The following is a 15,047-nucleotide window of genomic DNA, read 5'->3' as shown; positions in this document are numbered from 1 at the left end:
ACGAGAGTGGGCTGTTGTCATGTCGCATTCTGTGAGGTGCTTCTGTCCTCCTTGGTCCAGCCTGCTTCCTTGTGAGGTGACTCGCTTCACAAGTTTTTGAGAGAGCGCACTCTGGACACGGGCTCCTTTTAGTTGCCTGTTGCACCGGCTGCCCCAAAATCAACATGTATGAAAAGCCAGTGACTTCAGTCTATCAAATCCTGAGTTCATTTTGGAGCAAAAGCTCAGTGAAGAACTGGTCATTTGCTCTCTCCAAGGAGGACTATTTCAATGAGACAGGATGCATTCCTCAAACGTGACCTCATTGTACATTGATTCAGACTTTGCTAAAATAAGGGAAAGGGGCTGGAGCTCTTGTAATGGACACGGTGGTCATTTGGGGTGCGTGAATGTACTCGGCCTTTGACATATTTCTATTGTTATTTCTGTGTCCTGTATTTTATTTTTTTTATTTTTTAAATTCCCATCTAAACTGTAAACAATAAATCAGTGTGCTCATTCTTAGTTCTTTGGGGAAAAGTCTGTTTATTTCCATGGGGACATTAAGCTAAAGTACAAGTCCTGATGTGTTTTACTGTAATCTGTTCACTAGTGTAGGATGTTTTAGTGCCGCCCTCCTTTGGTTAAAGGCGAGAAATACACCTTTTAATCCTCAGATACTTGTACTGCATTGGGAGCTTTTAGGCACAACACGCACACGTTAATTGATGAGAGATTTATAACAATTTCTTACAAAACTGCCTCAAATCAAAATGGAGAACTGTAGAAATATAAATATTTCACTTCAGTTAGCACTTCTAAGCATTTTCCGGCCATTTGGTCGCCCCAAACTTTTTTGCATGTTTCTTTTGCATATATTCATGTTCATACTTCCTAAAAGCAGGACACAAAAATGTGACTAAAATGACAACACTACCTTTGTTACAAATGTGCCCTTTGTCTATTGGCCTGATGCTTCGTAAAATGAACACTTGTATCGTGGATGTCGCTTACAAGTATTTGCCCTTTGAACATCCACCTAACCCCAATAACTACCTACGCAATGGTATTCAAGCAGTGAAAATGAAAATCAGAGCACGATTGCATATTTTCCATCAGCCCGAGGTTTGTGGTCTTTGAGCCGCCGCGCTCCTCCCAGCGCGGCTCGAGTTTTGGCGCGTGGTTAGTAGTCGTCTCCCCTGCTCACCACCTCCTTGTACGTGGGCCTGAGTAGGATGGTGTGCTCGTACTGGGCGGTGTAGCTGCCCTTGATGTCACAGAGAGGTGGGTATGGATCTATGAGGCCAAGGTCGCTCAGGTTCTTCAACGCCATCAGGTACTTGCTCTCACCCAGGCGGTCCAGCCAGCGACGGCAGAATGCCAAAGTGCTGAAGTTCTCATTGATCACGTTCAGCAGATGTTTAGCCCTCGGAAGTCTGCAGCATGATAACAAAGAGTCCCCAGTGAGACAAACCAGAGATTGGCTCCGTAGATGTAAACAATCACTCTGGTGTTGTGACATTTGTCAAAATGATGGCTTTTCAGGCAAAATATGCGCAAAGCAACCAACAATTTTGGCATTTAAATACAGGGATGAGCTGAAAACTGCCAGCACCAACCTTATCGATACGTGTCCGACATTGAAGTTTTTCATGTAATGTGAGCACTCCATGTCATCGTGGACTGCACCTCTCCCTGTGCTGCCAAATGTCTCAATGGCGTAAGCTTCACCTTCCTGGCGGGCAACAAAACCAGATCAAACTCAAATCTCATTTGGTTGGTTGATGTAGAATAAGTGATATAATAACTGAGTCGGTGTGATGTTACTGACAGGACAAAAACACTCTGGGGGGGGGGGGGAGACACAGAGTAAATTAAAAACCTCAGGATGGCAGCAGCTGACAAATTCATGTGCAGTTTTATTAACGACAGAAATGCTCTTTGCACGCGAGCGCCTTGTGTGAGTTGACTGGCTGGGCTTGGCTGGCAATTTTGTGTCTCGATCAGCGCTCGATTGCTGTTTGTGTCCCTGTGGTATTCGCTGATAACACTGCGTCACCCTCTCCCTCTGCACCGAGGGCGTGTCAAAGTGCCGGTAGCCCTGTGGCACGCGCCCCCCCCCAGCTGCCGCGCTCTGATCACAAAGGAGGTAATGGCCCTGTTTCATCAACACAATTCAGCTAAAAATACAACACACAAATCTGCAACCTCAGCAGCAACCTCCCACCGACACCCCCTAACCCTCCTGGAACCATCAGGTGAAATGCTTGACTCAGCTACTTGCCAATTAAAAGGCTCAGTTCTGTTGGCGGCGGTGCGCAGGGCGCGGGTCTCAGTGTGTGTGCTCAGTGTATAGAAGATTGGGAAAAAGCCACGTTTATCCTTGGTTGAAGGCAGCCTGTCTATGAGCCCTGGATGACTGCAATTCTCCTGTGATGAAAATGAGGAGCTGCAGTTTTAACCAGTGTCGCCACTCGATGCGGCTGGTAATTCCATTAAAGGTGTAATTAAAGTGCTGACGAGGAGAACTAAGAAGCAGTGAATGGAAAGACCTTTCCACACCACATCGTAACCTTAACCAGGCATATGGTCTTCTAATTACATATCATTTTTAAAAAAAAGGTTTATTAATAAGCAAGGTCAAGTAGCTTAGAGTATTGTTTTGTGCTCCGGAATCTCGTCATTTCCACCTTTTGGCAAAGGTGCAAAATTATTTTGAGTAGGCTGTACAAACCTCCATCCTCGTGGCTTCTCCGCCTTTAACGATGGGGACAGTCTTCCCTGAGTGTATCCGGTACTGTCCAATAGAGTGGCCATTGAGATTCCTGATTGGCTTCACTATAAAGAGAAGATCCACGCAGAGGTTGAATAAAAGGGAAGGAGCATTGCACATGTGCATGAAAGAAGAGCGGTGACAAGTGACCTCCTATTACCTTGATAGGTTTTCCCATCAATCTCCACTTCATAAGACTCCATGACTTCCTGAATGGTCTCACCAACATCGCACAGGCGCACATCAATTCCTGCAAACTGAGGCATGGAGGTGTACGCACGCACCATATGATGAACAGCTACTATGTTATTCAAAATATTAATATATTCTTGAACTTGAATCTCTGACCACAGGAATGGTGAATGAATGGTTCCTGAAATGTGAGACTGATACTAAGAGGACAAGTGCAATTTGTGTCTTCCATCATTTACTGCATCCTTATCTCCTGATTATGTGAGTCTCTATGTACTTAAATTCTCTCTCTATAAGCTGTTGAACCATAGTTTTCATTTTCCACATTGTATAAGGTGCTTGCTTTTTTTTTAAAGGTAACTAATTTACACTAAAGAAGCCACAGATTTTTTAAATATTATTTTTATTCTGTGTGCTATTGACCAACTGTATTTGTGCACATTTGCTACATATTAAATTTCTTTATTTTAAAATCCATTAGTTCAGTTTTTGTTCGTCATTTTTATGGTACACAATAATCAATATTTATATTATTCTAGAGGATTAAGTGTAATACCTTGCAGTCTAGACATATGTTACTGTGATCAGAACTAAGATCTTCATTACCTTAATGCCGGTGTTTGTTGCATCTCTTACAGCCTCCAGCAGCCTGTCATACTTTGGATTGAAAGTGACGGTGAAGGCACAGTCTATTATTCTACCTAGAAAGACAAAAAGGTTTGGTTAATCACAACAGTTCCTTCCTTTTGCAGAAATATTAGCATTTTAACATAATAAATCCAAAGCGTAAAATGGCCTTTGAATCCCTTTAAAAGTTTATTAGCGCGCTCTCACCGTTGACGTGCGTTCCGAAGTCTATTTTGCAGACGTCGTCGTAGCGCAGCACCGTGGGGTCTCCTGCGTTCGGGGTGTAGTGGGCAGCGCAGTGGTTGATGGAGCAGCCGGTGGGGAAGGCCAGGCCGGCCTTTAGCCCGTTTTCCTTGATGAGCCTCCTGGAGCAGTCCTCCAGCTTCTCACTGCCAGAAACCGAAAGCAGCACAAAACAACAAAGAATGAAGAGTGGGCAGAGCAGGTTGAAACCACAGAAGCGGGTTTATTTGATGATTTTAAAAACAGTAAGTTTCAGGTTAGGATGAAAAGGTGCCAAAGTCGGTCACAAATGATCCCGGGCAGGAATGAGCAGCTGAGATTTAGGTCCATTGAAGGGGGCTCAGGGGCCACGTCTCGGTGCATGTCTCACCAGATGTCAATCATGGTCATCCCAGGTTTGATCCAGCTGCGGACGTACGTGCGGACCTGCCGATGTGCTTCAGCCGCTTCCCTGAAATCACTCCACATCTCCTCGTTGGCCATGTCCAGCGCCCGCTTCTCTTCACTGGTGGTCCGCCACGCTGCACTGCGCCTGGAGGGGGAGGGGGGGTGGGGGGGGGTTAGGTAGACACGAGTACCACAGAGAGGAGAAATTCATTATTACTTGCAGGTGGAAGCTGTGTTACTAAATTTGCACCCGAACAGGAAATTAAACCACGCGGTAAATACCCCGCCTCGTCACGTTGTTGAACCAGAGAAATAAAAACTAGGCATGTCACCGAGTGCAAGACTACTGCTGAGTGCGAGGGACGGCGTGGAGGTCACACACCCGTCTTTCGATGGTGGATATTCACACTCCTCTCCCTTTGGAAAGTCTCCGCTGGGATAGAGCTCACAAATAGGGATTGAGGGAGGGTCAGTCTGTCCCTTCACTGTGGCCCAGATAGTGAGAAGAAGAAACAGATGAAAGCAGTCAGAGAGATAGAACAGAAAACCAATTATGTCTGTGAGAATCCATTCGATTGTGACGTGTGTATATATCTAATTAAGCAATGTAAAAGCACTTTTATACAGGGCTCATGACAATATGTAGGACATAGATGTCATGAATGTTGAGGGTTCTGTCCGGCTTGTACAGTGTCCTTCGAGGTGTAGGACAAAATGTGTCTGTCCTACATTATGTGACTGTCATAATGATACTAATCAACCAAGGCAACCTGCTTTCGGGCACCTGTTGTATGATTTAATTCAAACACTGAGAAGCTTTTTATTGGTGTGCTCTCAGTCCATCAATCGAATCCGATGTGACCTTGAAGTATTCTGTCACTCGTTTGTGGACCGCAGTTTTAATTCAAATTCTAAATTGAGATGCATGTGAATTTGATCCAAAGTAATCGTGGGTGCAGAAAAGGGGCGTACAACCTTTCTTCTTTTTTTTCTTCCTCTTCTTCTTTCCAGCTGAGTTCTCTCCATCTCCATCTGTTAAGATCGTCATTAGTTTCCATACAGTTTGTAAAGTGAGGACCGTCGACAGGCGCTTGGGCACAATTCCCAGTGTGCTAATGAAAATCAGACATCACTTTGCAGATATGACCGGCACAATTTCCCTGTACACTTTCAGGAACTCAAAGATCAACACGGTCACCACAGCAGCATTTGATGATGATGATGATGATGGTAGTGGTGAGGAGTTACCTTCTTCTCCGTCCTCCTCCCTCTCCTTGTCCTCTACTGTCTGCTGCTCCAACTGTTTGGTCACATCAACAACACCTCTGGCTTCTCCATCCCCCTCAGCTTCGTTTGTCCCTGCTGCAAAGTCACACACACACACACACACACACACACACACACACACACACCCGTGCATGCATGTGCAGGTGAACACGCACGTGTACACCGATCGCATGCATGCATGCATGGACACACACAAAGAAACACACACATATGGAGTAAGTAAGACATTTATGGTTTGGAAAGTGCATCCACTACAATCTCAACTTGGCAATGTTTGTGCATAATTTCTTTCAATGCCTTGGAAGTCAATATCTTCAAGGGCACATGTACCTTGCAGCATTATGACATTAAGTCCTTCAAAGAGCGAGCTGTGTGCACAACACTTCAATGAGGTTTAAAAAGTCAAGCTTTCTGCAATTTATTCTTTCATGTTTTCATTTTCTTTTTTTTCTTTTTTTTATATCACCGTGGTTGTCATCTTATGGCACTAAAACTGTGGATGCTTCTATTACATAATTCCATGCAGCTTAGGGGGATTTATAAAACATATTTAATCTGGAGTAAAAATTGTGTTCCAACCACATCTTAAAATGACAGCTTTCAATCAATTTGAATGATACATTGCTATTTCCAGAGACTGTCCCGGGTCCAGATGAGCTCAGCCGCTCCGGGTTGGGACAGCTGGACAGGAGTCCCACCTGACAGGTTGCGAAGTCTCCTGTCCCGCGAATCCGATGCTCGTGCTCTTTATCGAGTGGTACTATAGGAGACAATTTGGATTCTCCGGCTCTGCCGGATCTTACCTGGTGTGGAGATCTTATTCCTCCTCTTATTCTTTCTTCTCCTTTTCTTTACTATTCCCGGGGCGCCGGGGTCTTCTCTCTCCTCCATCAAGTCGCCCCCATTGAGAAGTTGAGGCTCCACTTCACGCTGTAGCTGCGCCATCACCGGCGACCGAGGGACGAAGTGACGCATGAGCTGCTGGGAGCCTCCAGTGGTAGAAAGTAGAAACGTGTGCTGGAGGAGTCGGAGACAACAATGAGCTGTTGAGAGTGCAACAACTTGAGCGGAGAAGCCTCGAGGAAGACGATCCACCGTCCTCCCCAAGGAGCGAAGCTTTCATGCATCATCAGATGTGATTTGAATCAGACTTTGTCACAAACGCGTATAGGCCAGAAAATAAGAAGACCACGAGGCTCAAATGCTTAGTGAAGCGACTGATGTAAAAAAGAAAGAAAAAAGGAGCTTCACTACATTGCTGAATTCTCACTTTATCTGAGCGTCCAGGCGCAAAGTTTTGGGTTACTGTGCGTCTGCCCGCTGCGCCTTTTCTGCGTCACTTCTCCCGTGTGCCCAGATTGAAAAAAAAACACCGCATCCGTTATTTTCAGTAATAATTTAGCTGTCAATCATTGCCAGTCGGACTCCCGGAGTCGATCACTGCCGGTGCGTATCGCGGTTTTTTTGCACAGTGTATCCAAGCAACGAGCCCCGCACACAGAAGAGGAAGAAGAAGTGAAAGGTGCACTTCGGGTGTGTTGATGTTTTGTTGCAAGGACGTCACAAGGAAATAATGAATTATTCTGTCCCGATGAACGAACTCAGAACTGGACCTTTGTATTTCTTTGACCAGGTGGGTTAATGGTTGATGAATTGTTCTGACTTCAGTTTATTAGAAACAATCACCGTTTTGAACACTGTTAATGATCCCTCTCGGCAGCCAACCAAACAAAATCGGATTAAAGGGGCACGGAGCAACATTTTGCATGTTAATTCGACGAATGACGGCGTGCACGCGACGCAAAGGTAAATCAAACCCAACCCTCGTCGCCGCGAATCCTTCCACGGTCTCCTCGTGCCACAAAAGATGCATACTTTCCTCATTTTTGTCCCCATATAGCAGTGGAGAGAACGAGCACACGGGGGGTGCCTGTCTCGATGAGCCCCCACGGAGGCTGTCAGGTGAAACATGCGGAGACGTTAAACCCGATACCTCACCCCCCGGCGGCGCTGCACCCGACACAATGGGCCGCGATCCAATGGGCGCATACAAGCGTGCGGCCCCTCGGTTGTTGGAGGAAGTGGCTCTTCTACTCTCCCAACACAAGTGGACCGAGGAGGGGCATCTTCCCCACGGGATTGTCAATATTCTGAATTACTCCTGGGGAGATCTGACCAGTGGGTCGATGCGATGGGGGAGCGCGGAACTTGCTGACACGTGTTCCGGGGAGTTGGATGAAAGTTCATCCCGTCGGGTGTCTGCCGGAGACCAGGCGGAGGCGGGAGAAAGTAACTCGTGTGTTGTGGAAAAAGCTGGTCCCGCTGTGAGAAAACCACCAAGCTGCTCAGACACACGCAAGAAAAAGGGAAAACCCACTTTTGGAGGTGAATTCTTCTCTTGGTCACACTTTTTTGGAAACCCATTTCAACGAGGAAAAACATAATTAAAATCCGAAAGATGCTTATGTGCCAGCATAAAAAAATCGAATCAGCCAAGTATAAAACACAAGAAATGCCTAACTTTACATATATATAGCTCTCATATAAGGAAAATGAAAGGTTGTTGGTGGTTAAAAAATGATCAATTAAAGTCTTTAAGATTAATAATTAGAACAACATTTTGAGTCTGGAAAAAAAAAACATCTCATGAACTTGCTCTTTTTACATTTCAAAAAAAGTCCTGCTAAATATCTGACCCAAAATCAATAGTCTTTTGTAATTGATGGTTTGTCATTATGGAATGATGGTTTATTATTATAAGGCTTGAATAAAAGTCTAATGCTAACTTTAGTAATCAGCTCTGCTCTTAAGTAAATGACATGGGGTTCCTCTAATTTAATAAACCATCAGGCTGTAAATGTAAAATCATTATTTGCCCAACACATTATTGTTTTACAGCTGGATTGAGTACATATACATTATTTTTCAACAAGCATAGTTACAGAACTAAAACCAAAATCGACATTAAAAGAAAACGCCGAAAGATATGATAGACGTACATTTGAACCTGTGAGCAAGTGAGAGGATTAGTTTACCGGACGGGACAATGTACCTGGCTCCTGTCTGTTAATCAGTTACAGAGCTCCTATTTTTATTAAGCTCCTGGATGGCACTGATATATGGCCAGTATTTGTCTCTACAGATTGAATAAAAAGGTGAATTTAAGACCTCAGATGATTGACTTGAAGTTTCATATTCTCACATCCCAACAGCTCAGAGCTCCACCGTCACTTTCCCGCTTTCATCCAATAGCTGCAGCCATCCAGGTAAAACGTGGGGCTGATGGATAAATGGTGTCCACTCGTGCTTCTTGTGGCCCCGCTGCCTCAGCTGGATGTGATTTGTGTCCAGGTTGGATCATACAGCCACAGCACCCGTCCTGCGACGAGCATCAGCCGGTCAGATTGTGTCAGTGGGTGCTGGAGCGACTACAGGCGGCAAGAAGTCCCGAGTGTGTGGCTGTATTCCTCCTTCGACAAATGTTTGCCAAAAGACGGGTTATATTTCTAATCAGACTTTTCTATGGATGACTGGATATGTTTGAATGCAAAATCAAGCTGTCCTCTGATCATGGCATTTGGTACACACCTTTGTGTTTCCCCTCAAGTTGAATTGTGATCATCTTTAGCCAAAAATCAGCATGTTACCACTGTCATTGGACATAGTATTCTGATGTAAGCATGTGGTTCAAAGAGGTTACCAGCTTTGTAGACTCAGTGTATTTTTAATGTTAATGACTCAGACTCAATCTCTCAGATTTGGAGAGTGATATTTCTTTAGCATATGTGACAACAAAAAAAATACCAACTGGATATTACATTTAGTAATCTGATATTGTACCTTGTGGATGCTTCATTTGCAAACATAGTTATTCATGCACAAATATAAATTTGCTTAATCCCCGGATAGAAAACTGAAAACGGCTGTACAGGACCTCAGCAAGCCCCTCATACTCCGCCACTACGGCGAGGCAAAGGCCAAACTGAAGGACAGGAGGGCGAGGATAACGCCCAAGCCGGCCTCCTTAGTCGATGGGATCCCTCTGATACCAGAAGTCAAGCAGCAAGACCCAGAGCTGCAGAAACTACACTACATGATGGAAGACGGCTCCTCGTTCATCTAGTATGCTCCTCGCGTTACTCCCCCGTTCATAAATATTCCACTCCAGAGGTGTACAACACATGGCTAGGGTCACTGCAGCTGACCCCTTTTTGACCTTTGACCCTCTCCAGCTACCCGTCTGGTCGCATCGCAGTGTGCCAGAGCCACTCGGCGCTGCCCCGTGGAGGCTTCTACACCAACGTGTTCAGCGACAGCGAACGTCCCGTCTTCCTGGCGTCCGTCACGGCGTCCGGGCGCGGGGCTGTGACACATCGTCTTAGGCGAGTTCTGTGTGTAAAAACAGATCGACATGTTTAAGACACAGCACAGTGCCCCGAAGACAGCAAGGTCTGCAGGCAATTCAGCGGCAAACCATTACAGCGCATGCTTCAGTATACAGGATTACGGCTAATTGATCAGTTAAGTCAAACTCTGAAGAAAAGCCAGTTAAGTGTTTTGGATTAGTTGGATGGTTAGCTAATTAGATGAAAGTACAATGTCTCCATTGGGTCGACCGTGTAGACTTTCATATGGCGTGAACCACTGCAGAGGGGAGAAATGCAACAGTGCACTTTAGGGGCGTCTGAAATTGTATTTGCAAATCCATGCGGGCATTATAAAGGACGGGGCTACATTGTCATATTTTTCTTGGATTACAAGTATGAAGCGTTCACATATTATAGTTTTAAAGTTCAAGTCTTAATCACGTACGTCAAAACCCTGATGACAGTTTGAATGATGTGTGAAAATGTTCCTCTAGCCCCGCCATCACAGCAGTGTGGGACCAGGCCGGTGGATTTATATGTGACCATCATGGGAACGTCACTAAGGAATGGAGCTGGCAGAGAGACCGCAAACTGAGGGGGAAGATTGTTATACAGGTGAGGCCACAGTTATAGAAGAACAACTTCAAACCGTTTTACCGGTGAAGTGGTTACTGTACAGTTACATAGTGAAGGCATAAAGAAATCAGGCCAGAGGTAATCAACGGTCAAGAAATATATATTTAGTGACAGGCGTTGTCAAAGGGGCTCAGAATCCGGATGGGAACCTGCCATGTGCAGCGATTGTGAGATGTGCATATGGGTAACGTCCCATTGAGGGTGAACCAAGCAGGACATGTGAGGTATGACGCACTGATGAACAAACAACAACTGCCTCTGACATGCAGAACAGAAACAGCTTACATAACAGGGTATAGTGTGCAGATAACCATGGATGAATTTGTCATACTTTACACGTTTTTAACATAATGATATGATATTCTTATTGTCTCCCTTGTAAAGAACCCTCTACATGTTTTTTGGTCTCTTATAGTTGTCAGACGTGATCTCTGTGAGGCTGCTCAGTGGAACGTCTGCAGTGCTCAGCTTCAGGTGCAACAGCGAAAGCGTTGAGCTTCACCTTCGGGCTCTGTCCAACATCAACCAATCACAAGAAACGGTGAGATTACAAAAGAAAATCATCATATCATTTATCACATTAGATTTGCAACTATTCAAATCTACAGTATATCGTCCACTATTAATTGACAGACTTGTTTGCAGACCGAAGGAAAGTTTAACCTTGATTCCGTGAGAAAGACAAAACCCCCGGCCGTGATCCTAGACAGCAAGAGGAACGTGTTCCTACAACGCGTAAGAGACGTTTTATTGTCATACGAAGGCATGGAATACATGTGTGAATGCCCAACACCTGGATATGAACAGCCTAAGCTAAATGAATCTGTTACTAACATACCTTTGAAGAGGCCTTGACTGACCCCCCTTTGTCTGAAACAGCTCGTAAAACGCCCTTTGTTGTTCTACATATCATCCACCGTGCGAGTAATGATGCATCGCAGCTCTCTGTGGTCCTCCAGGGGGTCGGAGAGGTGGGGGAGCCGGAGGAGCCGGAGGAGCCGGAGGCACAGTGGAGAAGAAGAGAGCACGTCGACCGGGAGCTGAAGAGGCTTCAGCAGAGAGCCCGAAAAACCCTGCACAGCTGGCTGGACTATTACCACGTGGCCATCGGTACGTATCTGTGCACAGAGACCTTCTGAGAACAAACGTGCATTGTGTGTTTACGCCTCCTGCCTGGGGAGGTGTTTAACATTTTGAGTGATTAAATTATGCCTTGCAACAAAAAAAAGTAACTTTTCAGCCAATCAGAATAATGTTGTTTGATAGTGATTCAGTGAAAGCAAAAAGTTACAGTATCACCGCATCCTGCAAACTCAACATAATTGAATAGTTCCGTCAGGATCTTGTTCAGGGTCACTCGTGTCACTCGGTTTCTGTGTGCATTTCTGAGTGACCTCCTCCTCTCCCCCAGGTATCAGGTGTCCCGGCATGGAGCGGATTTCAGATGCCCCGTTGAAGACCAGAGCGAGGAGAGATGTGCACTCAGCCGCTCTGCCCTCCCTGAACCCCCCGAAGCGAGCAGATGCTAAAACAGTCCGACCTGAGGAGGACAGGAGTGAGTTACGGGAGCTGGCCGGACATCGCTCACTACCTGCGGAAAAACCTCCAGACTCCTACGTTAAGCTGCCAAGGTGCTACTTTAACTGTCAACTTCAACGGAAGCCAGTGATTGATTTTGTTCTAAGAAAACACGTTGTTTATTGATTAGTTTCAAGTGCTTGAGCTCTGCTCGACTTTGCACACAACGCATTATGCCATCCATAACATTTCACTGGCTTGGCCTTTATGTTGCCAGAACGCCAAAAAGGCAACCAAAGGAGGAGCCCCATGTCACACGAATAGGACCCCTTCAGATTCACGGCAACATTAACCCCGCGTAAGACCCGCAAATCAACAGATTTAAGTTCATATAAGAAAGAGCCTATTGACCATCTTCCCTATCACCCCCACCCATGCCAGGTCAGTGATTATTCCAAACGAGGGGGCGGATCTGCAGGCCTTCGCTGTCATCCGCTGTCCCGCTGTCCCGCCTTCGCTCACCCCTTCCACCTCCACCGCAGCGTGCCCTGCTCTGCTGAGAGCCGCCCTGCTGGGGGAGGCGGGGCGCCGGCGCTGCTGCTGCAGCGCCACACTGATGCCAGTGGTCACGGACCTGGAGTACGATGCCTTCGTCCTGGGCCAGCCCCCACACACGCAACAGATCTTGGTGGTGTGCGCGACCCCGCCGCCGCCGCTCCGACCCGGTAACAGCTGCGGGGTGTCGGAGTGGGACGCGCTGGAGCAGCTTTACGGGAGGATGAACAAGCACAGGACGATGCCGTGTAGTCAGGTGTGGATGCCGTCTTACACACAGAGGGTAGACCAAATATCACATGGCGCAATAGTTTCAGACTGATTACCTGAAACTGTATGTATAGGCAACCAGGCATCATTAAGGCCTCTGATTGATGAGTGGGTGATCATTTGTTTGTTGTATGTCCAGATGACATAAGTAGAGTAGTATCCCTATAATGTGATTTACACAGCTTTGCGCAGACTACAAAACACAGGGGTCAGTGGAAGAAAAACTACAGTCAGCAGAATGTTGCACAGAATGTATTTCTGCAAACTCAGTAACATTTTTTTGTTCTAACCTAGTGCCAGATGGATTCATTTCGCCTGGTGAGGTATGAGATGTCAACCGGTAAGCCCAGCTGTGGAGGGGAGAACCTGCTGCTGCAGCAGCGGCACAACGCTGCTCCTGGAATGGTGCTGGTCAGTAAACCCACTGCAGGCTCCACTGCAGGCTGCACACTCAACTCGCTGCAGGTTTTCTGGGCCTCCACTGGGGGGCAGCAGCAGTGCTCGCCTTTAGCCGGGAGGAGGCGATATTATGACTGGGGTGGGGCAAAGGAAGAAAAGACACGTGCTGCCCTTTGACAGGAAACACAGACATTTATTGTAAAAGCAATGCGAGCTTCTTAATTGCAAAAGTGTCATTCATTTTTAGCCCAAAGTCACGGCGGCTGCTCCACTGATTGTTCCTGTAAAATGAAAATGTCTCCATTAAATCATAAATCAAACAAGCATCCTAGTCGTGAATACACATACAGAAGGGTCCTCTGTTATATCCGTGAGACTGATCTCTATTTGAACTCATCTAAAGTAAATTATCTGTGTTCTTTTGATAGATGTACATGAGAGGGACGCTGCTGTTTATGGGCCACATTTTCAGTGATTACAGCTGCTCTGCCAGAGACCTTCAAAAGCAAATCTCCAGAAGCAGGGGGGACTACAGATTAGGTCTAAGCTTCTCTTCCGACTGCAAGTACAGGTACCACAACGCCGTACCCAGTGTGAATCGGATGTAGTGCGAGAACCTGAATCATGGCTGTAGTGTAAACTTAAAACAGTGTTCAGTCATCATTCTAAAGGTGAATGACCTAAATAATTTTATTTGACTAAGCATTCAAATGTTGATTGAATTAAAAGTATAAAGAGCCAAATAATCTTAAAGTATCAAAAGTTGAAGTACTAATTTGGCAGAATGGCCCATTTGAGTGTAATCATTTTTAATTAGGTATACATATTCAGGCTGTACTTCTGTTTTGTAGTTGTCGTAGGTGGAGCTAATTATGTCTGTAGCTTAAAAATACTCGATTATCTCTCCATTATATTTGTAATTTCCCCCCAAAAGTTTAAAATACCATTTCTTTGAAGTGATGCAGTTAAAACGCCTGCAGCCGCGGACCCACACAACTCACAGGATTCAACTTTCAAAGGTGGCAGTGACACAACGTCGATTAAGGTCACCGAAAGGTTTGTCACTGAATCTGTTCACATTCCTGACCTGTCATTAGTGAACTCACATTTTCATATGATGTGTTGGCACACTTTTCTTCTGCCAACACAATGCTGGAGATAATTCACCTGCCTGATGTCTTCTTCCTTAACAGAAAAACCACTCAACTTCCTGGTTTATAACACCAACAATGAAGAGATAAGACCTGTTGTCACGCACTATGGTCCAGTGAATTTCATCGATTCATCAATACATTCGTACAATATGTTTTATTTGTTGACGTCCAATCAAACTGCAAAGGCCTCGTTTGCTCATGATGTAGCATGGGGTCATATGTTAGTCTCATCTATTCCAGAAATGCAAAATGTCCTTTTTGACAGGCAAAAGGCGTCAGGAAGAATCAGTGATAGCTGGTTTTTCCTCTGCTTTTCCTTCTTCTGTAACTATCCCATGGAAACATCTTTGTCCATTGAACAATTGTTTTATGAGCAGATTTAATAAAAACACAACGGATCTCCAGGCCTCTGTATTCTTTAAAAAAATATGTCTCAGGATCTGTTTTTTTTTTACAAAAATGACATTTTAATGAACCCGGTGACAAAACAACGATGATGATAAATGATGAAAGCACCGACCATTAACGCTGTTTTGGAGCAGTTTTACTTCCCCAACCGTACATCAAATATAGCACAAAAGGCATCAGCTGCCTGTCAGTCATATCTGTAGTGCATTAATCATACTAGTGGGGTTAATATTAGCAACGATGACGTATGTG

General features: G+C 45.4%; 3 protein-coding genes across 4 annotated transcripts; 2 read left to right on the top strand and 1 right to left on the bottom strand.

Annotated features, from left to right (window-relative positions):
- Positions 1-360: 360 nt before the first annotated feature.
- LOC119196013 (methionine aminopeptidase 2-like) lies at positions 361-6,720 on the bottom strand. Its single transcript, XM_037451373.2, has 11 exons — positions 6,292-6,720; positions 5,450-5,563; positions 5,177-5,233; positions 4,584-4,686; positions 4,185-4,346; positions 3,779-3,960; positions 3,551-3,645; positions 2,913-3,009; positions 2,714-2,817; positions 1,599-1,714; positions 361-1,415 (listed from the first exon to the last, which is right to left on the bottom strand). Exons 1-11 carry the CDS (start codon positions 6,461-6,463, stop codon positions 1,163-1,165), a joined length of 1,455 nt encoding a protein of 484 aa, XP_037307270.2. The 5' UTR covers positions 6,464-6,720; the 3' UTR covers positions 361-1,162.
- Positions 6,721-6,732: 12 nt separating this feature from the next.
- Positions 6,733-9,126, top strand: LOC134131225 (uncharacterized). The gene is made up of 5 exons (XM_062562910.1): positions 6,733-7,121; positions 7,209-7,294; positions 7,389-7,873; positions 8,701-8,754; positions 8,840-9,126. Exons 1-5 carry the CDS (start codon positions 7,062-7,064, stop codon positions 9,016-9,018), a joined length of 864 nt encoding a protein of 287 aa, XP_062418894.1. The 5' UTR covers positions 6,733-7,061; the 3' UTR covers positions 9,019-9,126.
- Positions 9,127-10,306: 1,180 nt separating this feature from the next.
- Positions 10,307-14,786, top strand: LOC119196009 (uncharacterized protein C3orf20-like). Of its 2 annotated transcripts, XM_062563006.1 has the most exons (11): positions 10,307-10,470; positions 10,907-11,032; positions 11,137-11,226; positions 11,451-11,601; positions 11,903-12,122; positions 12,287-12,367; positions 12,451-12,820; positions 13,129-13,245; positions 13,662-13,804; positions 14,191-14,289; positions 14,427-14,786. In XM_062563006.1, exons 5-11 carry the CDS (start codon positions 11,920-11,922, stop codon positions 14,452-14,454), a joined length of 1,041 nt encoding a protein of 346 aa, XP_062418990.1. In that variant the 5' UTR covers positions 10,307-10,470; positions 10,907-11,032; positions 11,137-11,226; positions 11,451-11,601; positions 11,903-11,919; the 3' UTR covers positions 14,455-14,786. The 2 variants fall into 2 exon arrangements, with proteins under 2 accessions (XP_062418990.1, XP_062418989.1); XM_062563005.1 differs by lacking the exons at positions 10,307-10,470; positions 14,427-14,786 and having other exon boundaries at positions 10,630-11,032; positions 14,191-14,420.
- The last annotated feature ends 261 nt before the right edge of the window (positions 14,787-15,047 follow it).

Source organism: Pungitius pungitius, chromosome 6 (assembly GCF_949316345.1).
Source record: "Pungitius pungitius chromosome 6, fPunPun2.1, whole genome shotgun sequence".
In the NCBI taxonomy this organism is placed as follows: Eukaryota; Metazoa; Chordata; class Actinopteri; order Perciformes; family Gasterosteidae; genus Pungitius; species Pungitius pungitius.
The sequence above is the reverse complement of the archived record's forward strand: the minus strand, read 5'-3'. Positions and strand labels throughout refer to the sequence as shown.

Excerpts from the sequence above, each read along its gene's own strand:
- LOC119196009 (XM_062563005.1), top strand. The coding sequence starts at position 11,920 with ATGGAGCGGATTTCAGATGCCCCGTTGAAGACCAGAGCGAGGAGAGAT. Across the intron at positions 12,368-12,450 it reads CACGGCAACATTAACCCCGC|GTCAGTGATTATTCCAAACG; the intron begins GTAAGACCCGCA and ends CACCCATGCCAG. Across the intron at positions 13,805-14,190 it reads TCTTCCGACTGCAAGTACAG|TGATGCAGTTAAAACGCCTG; the intron begins GTACCACAACGC and ends ATTTCTTTGAAG.
- LOC119196013 (XM_037451373.2), bottom strand. The coding sequence starts at position 6,463 with ATGCGTCACTTCGTCCCTCGGTCGCCGGTGATGGCGCAGCTACAGCGT. Across the intron at positions 3,646-3,778 it reads CTTCGGAACGCACGTCAACG|GTAGAATAATAGACTGTGCC; the intron begins GTGAGAGCGCGC and ends TTGTCTTTCTAG. Across the intron at positions 1,416-1,598 it reads GTCGGACACGTATCGATAAG|ACTTCCGAGGGCTAAACATC; the intron begins GTTGGTGCTGGC and ends ATCATGCTGCAG.
- LOC134131225 (XM_062562910.1), top strand. The coding sequence starts at position 7,062 with ATGAATTATTCTGTCCCGATGAACGAACTCAGAACTGGACCTTTGTAT. Across the intron at positions 7,295-7,388 it reads GGCGTGCACGCGACGCAAAG|CAGTGGAGAGAACGAGCACA; the intron begins GTAAATCAAACC and ends GTCCCCATATAG. Across the intron at positions 8,755-8,839 it reads CAATAGCTGCAGCCATCCAG|GTTGGATCATACAGCCACAG; the intron begins GTAAAACGTGGG and ends ATTTGTGTCCAG.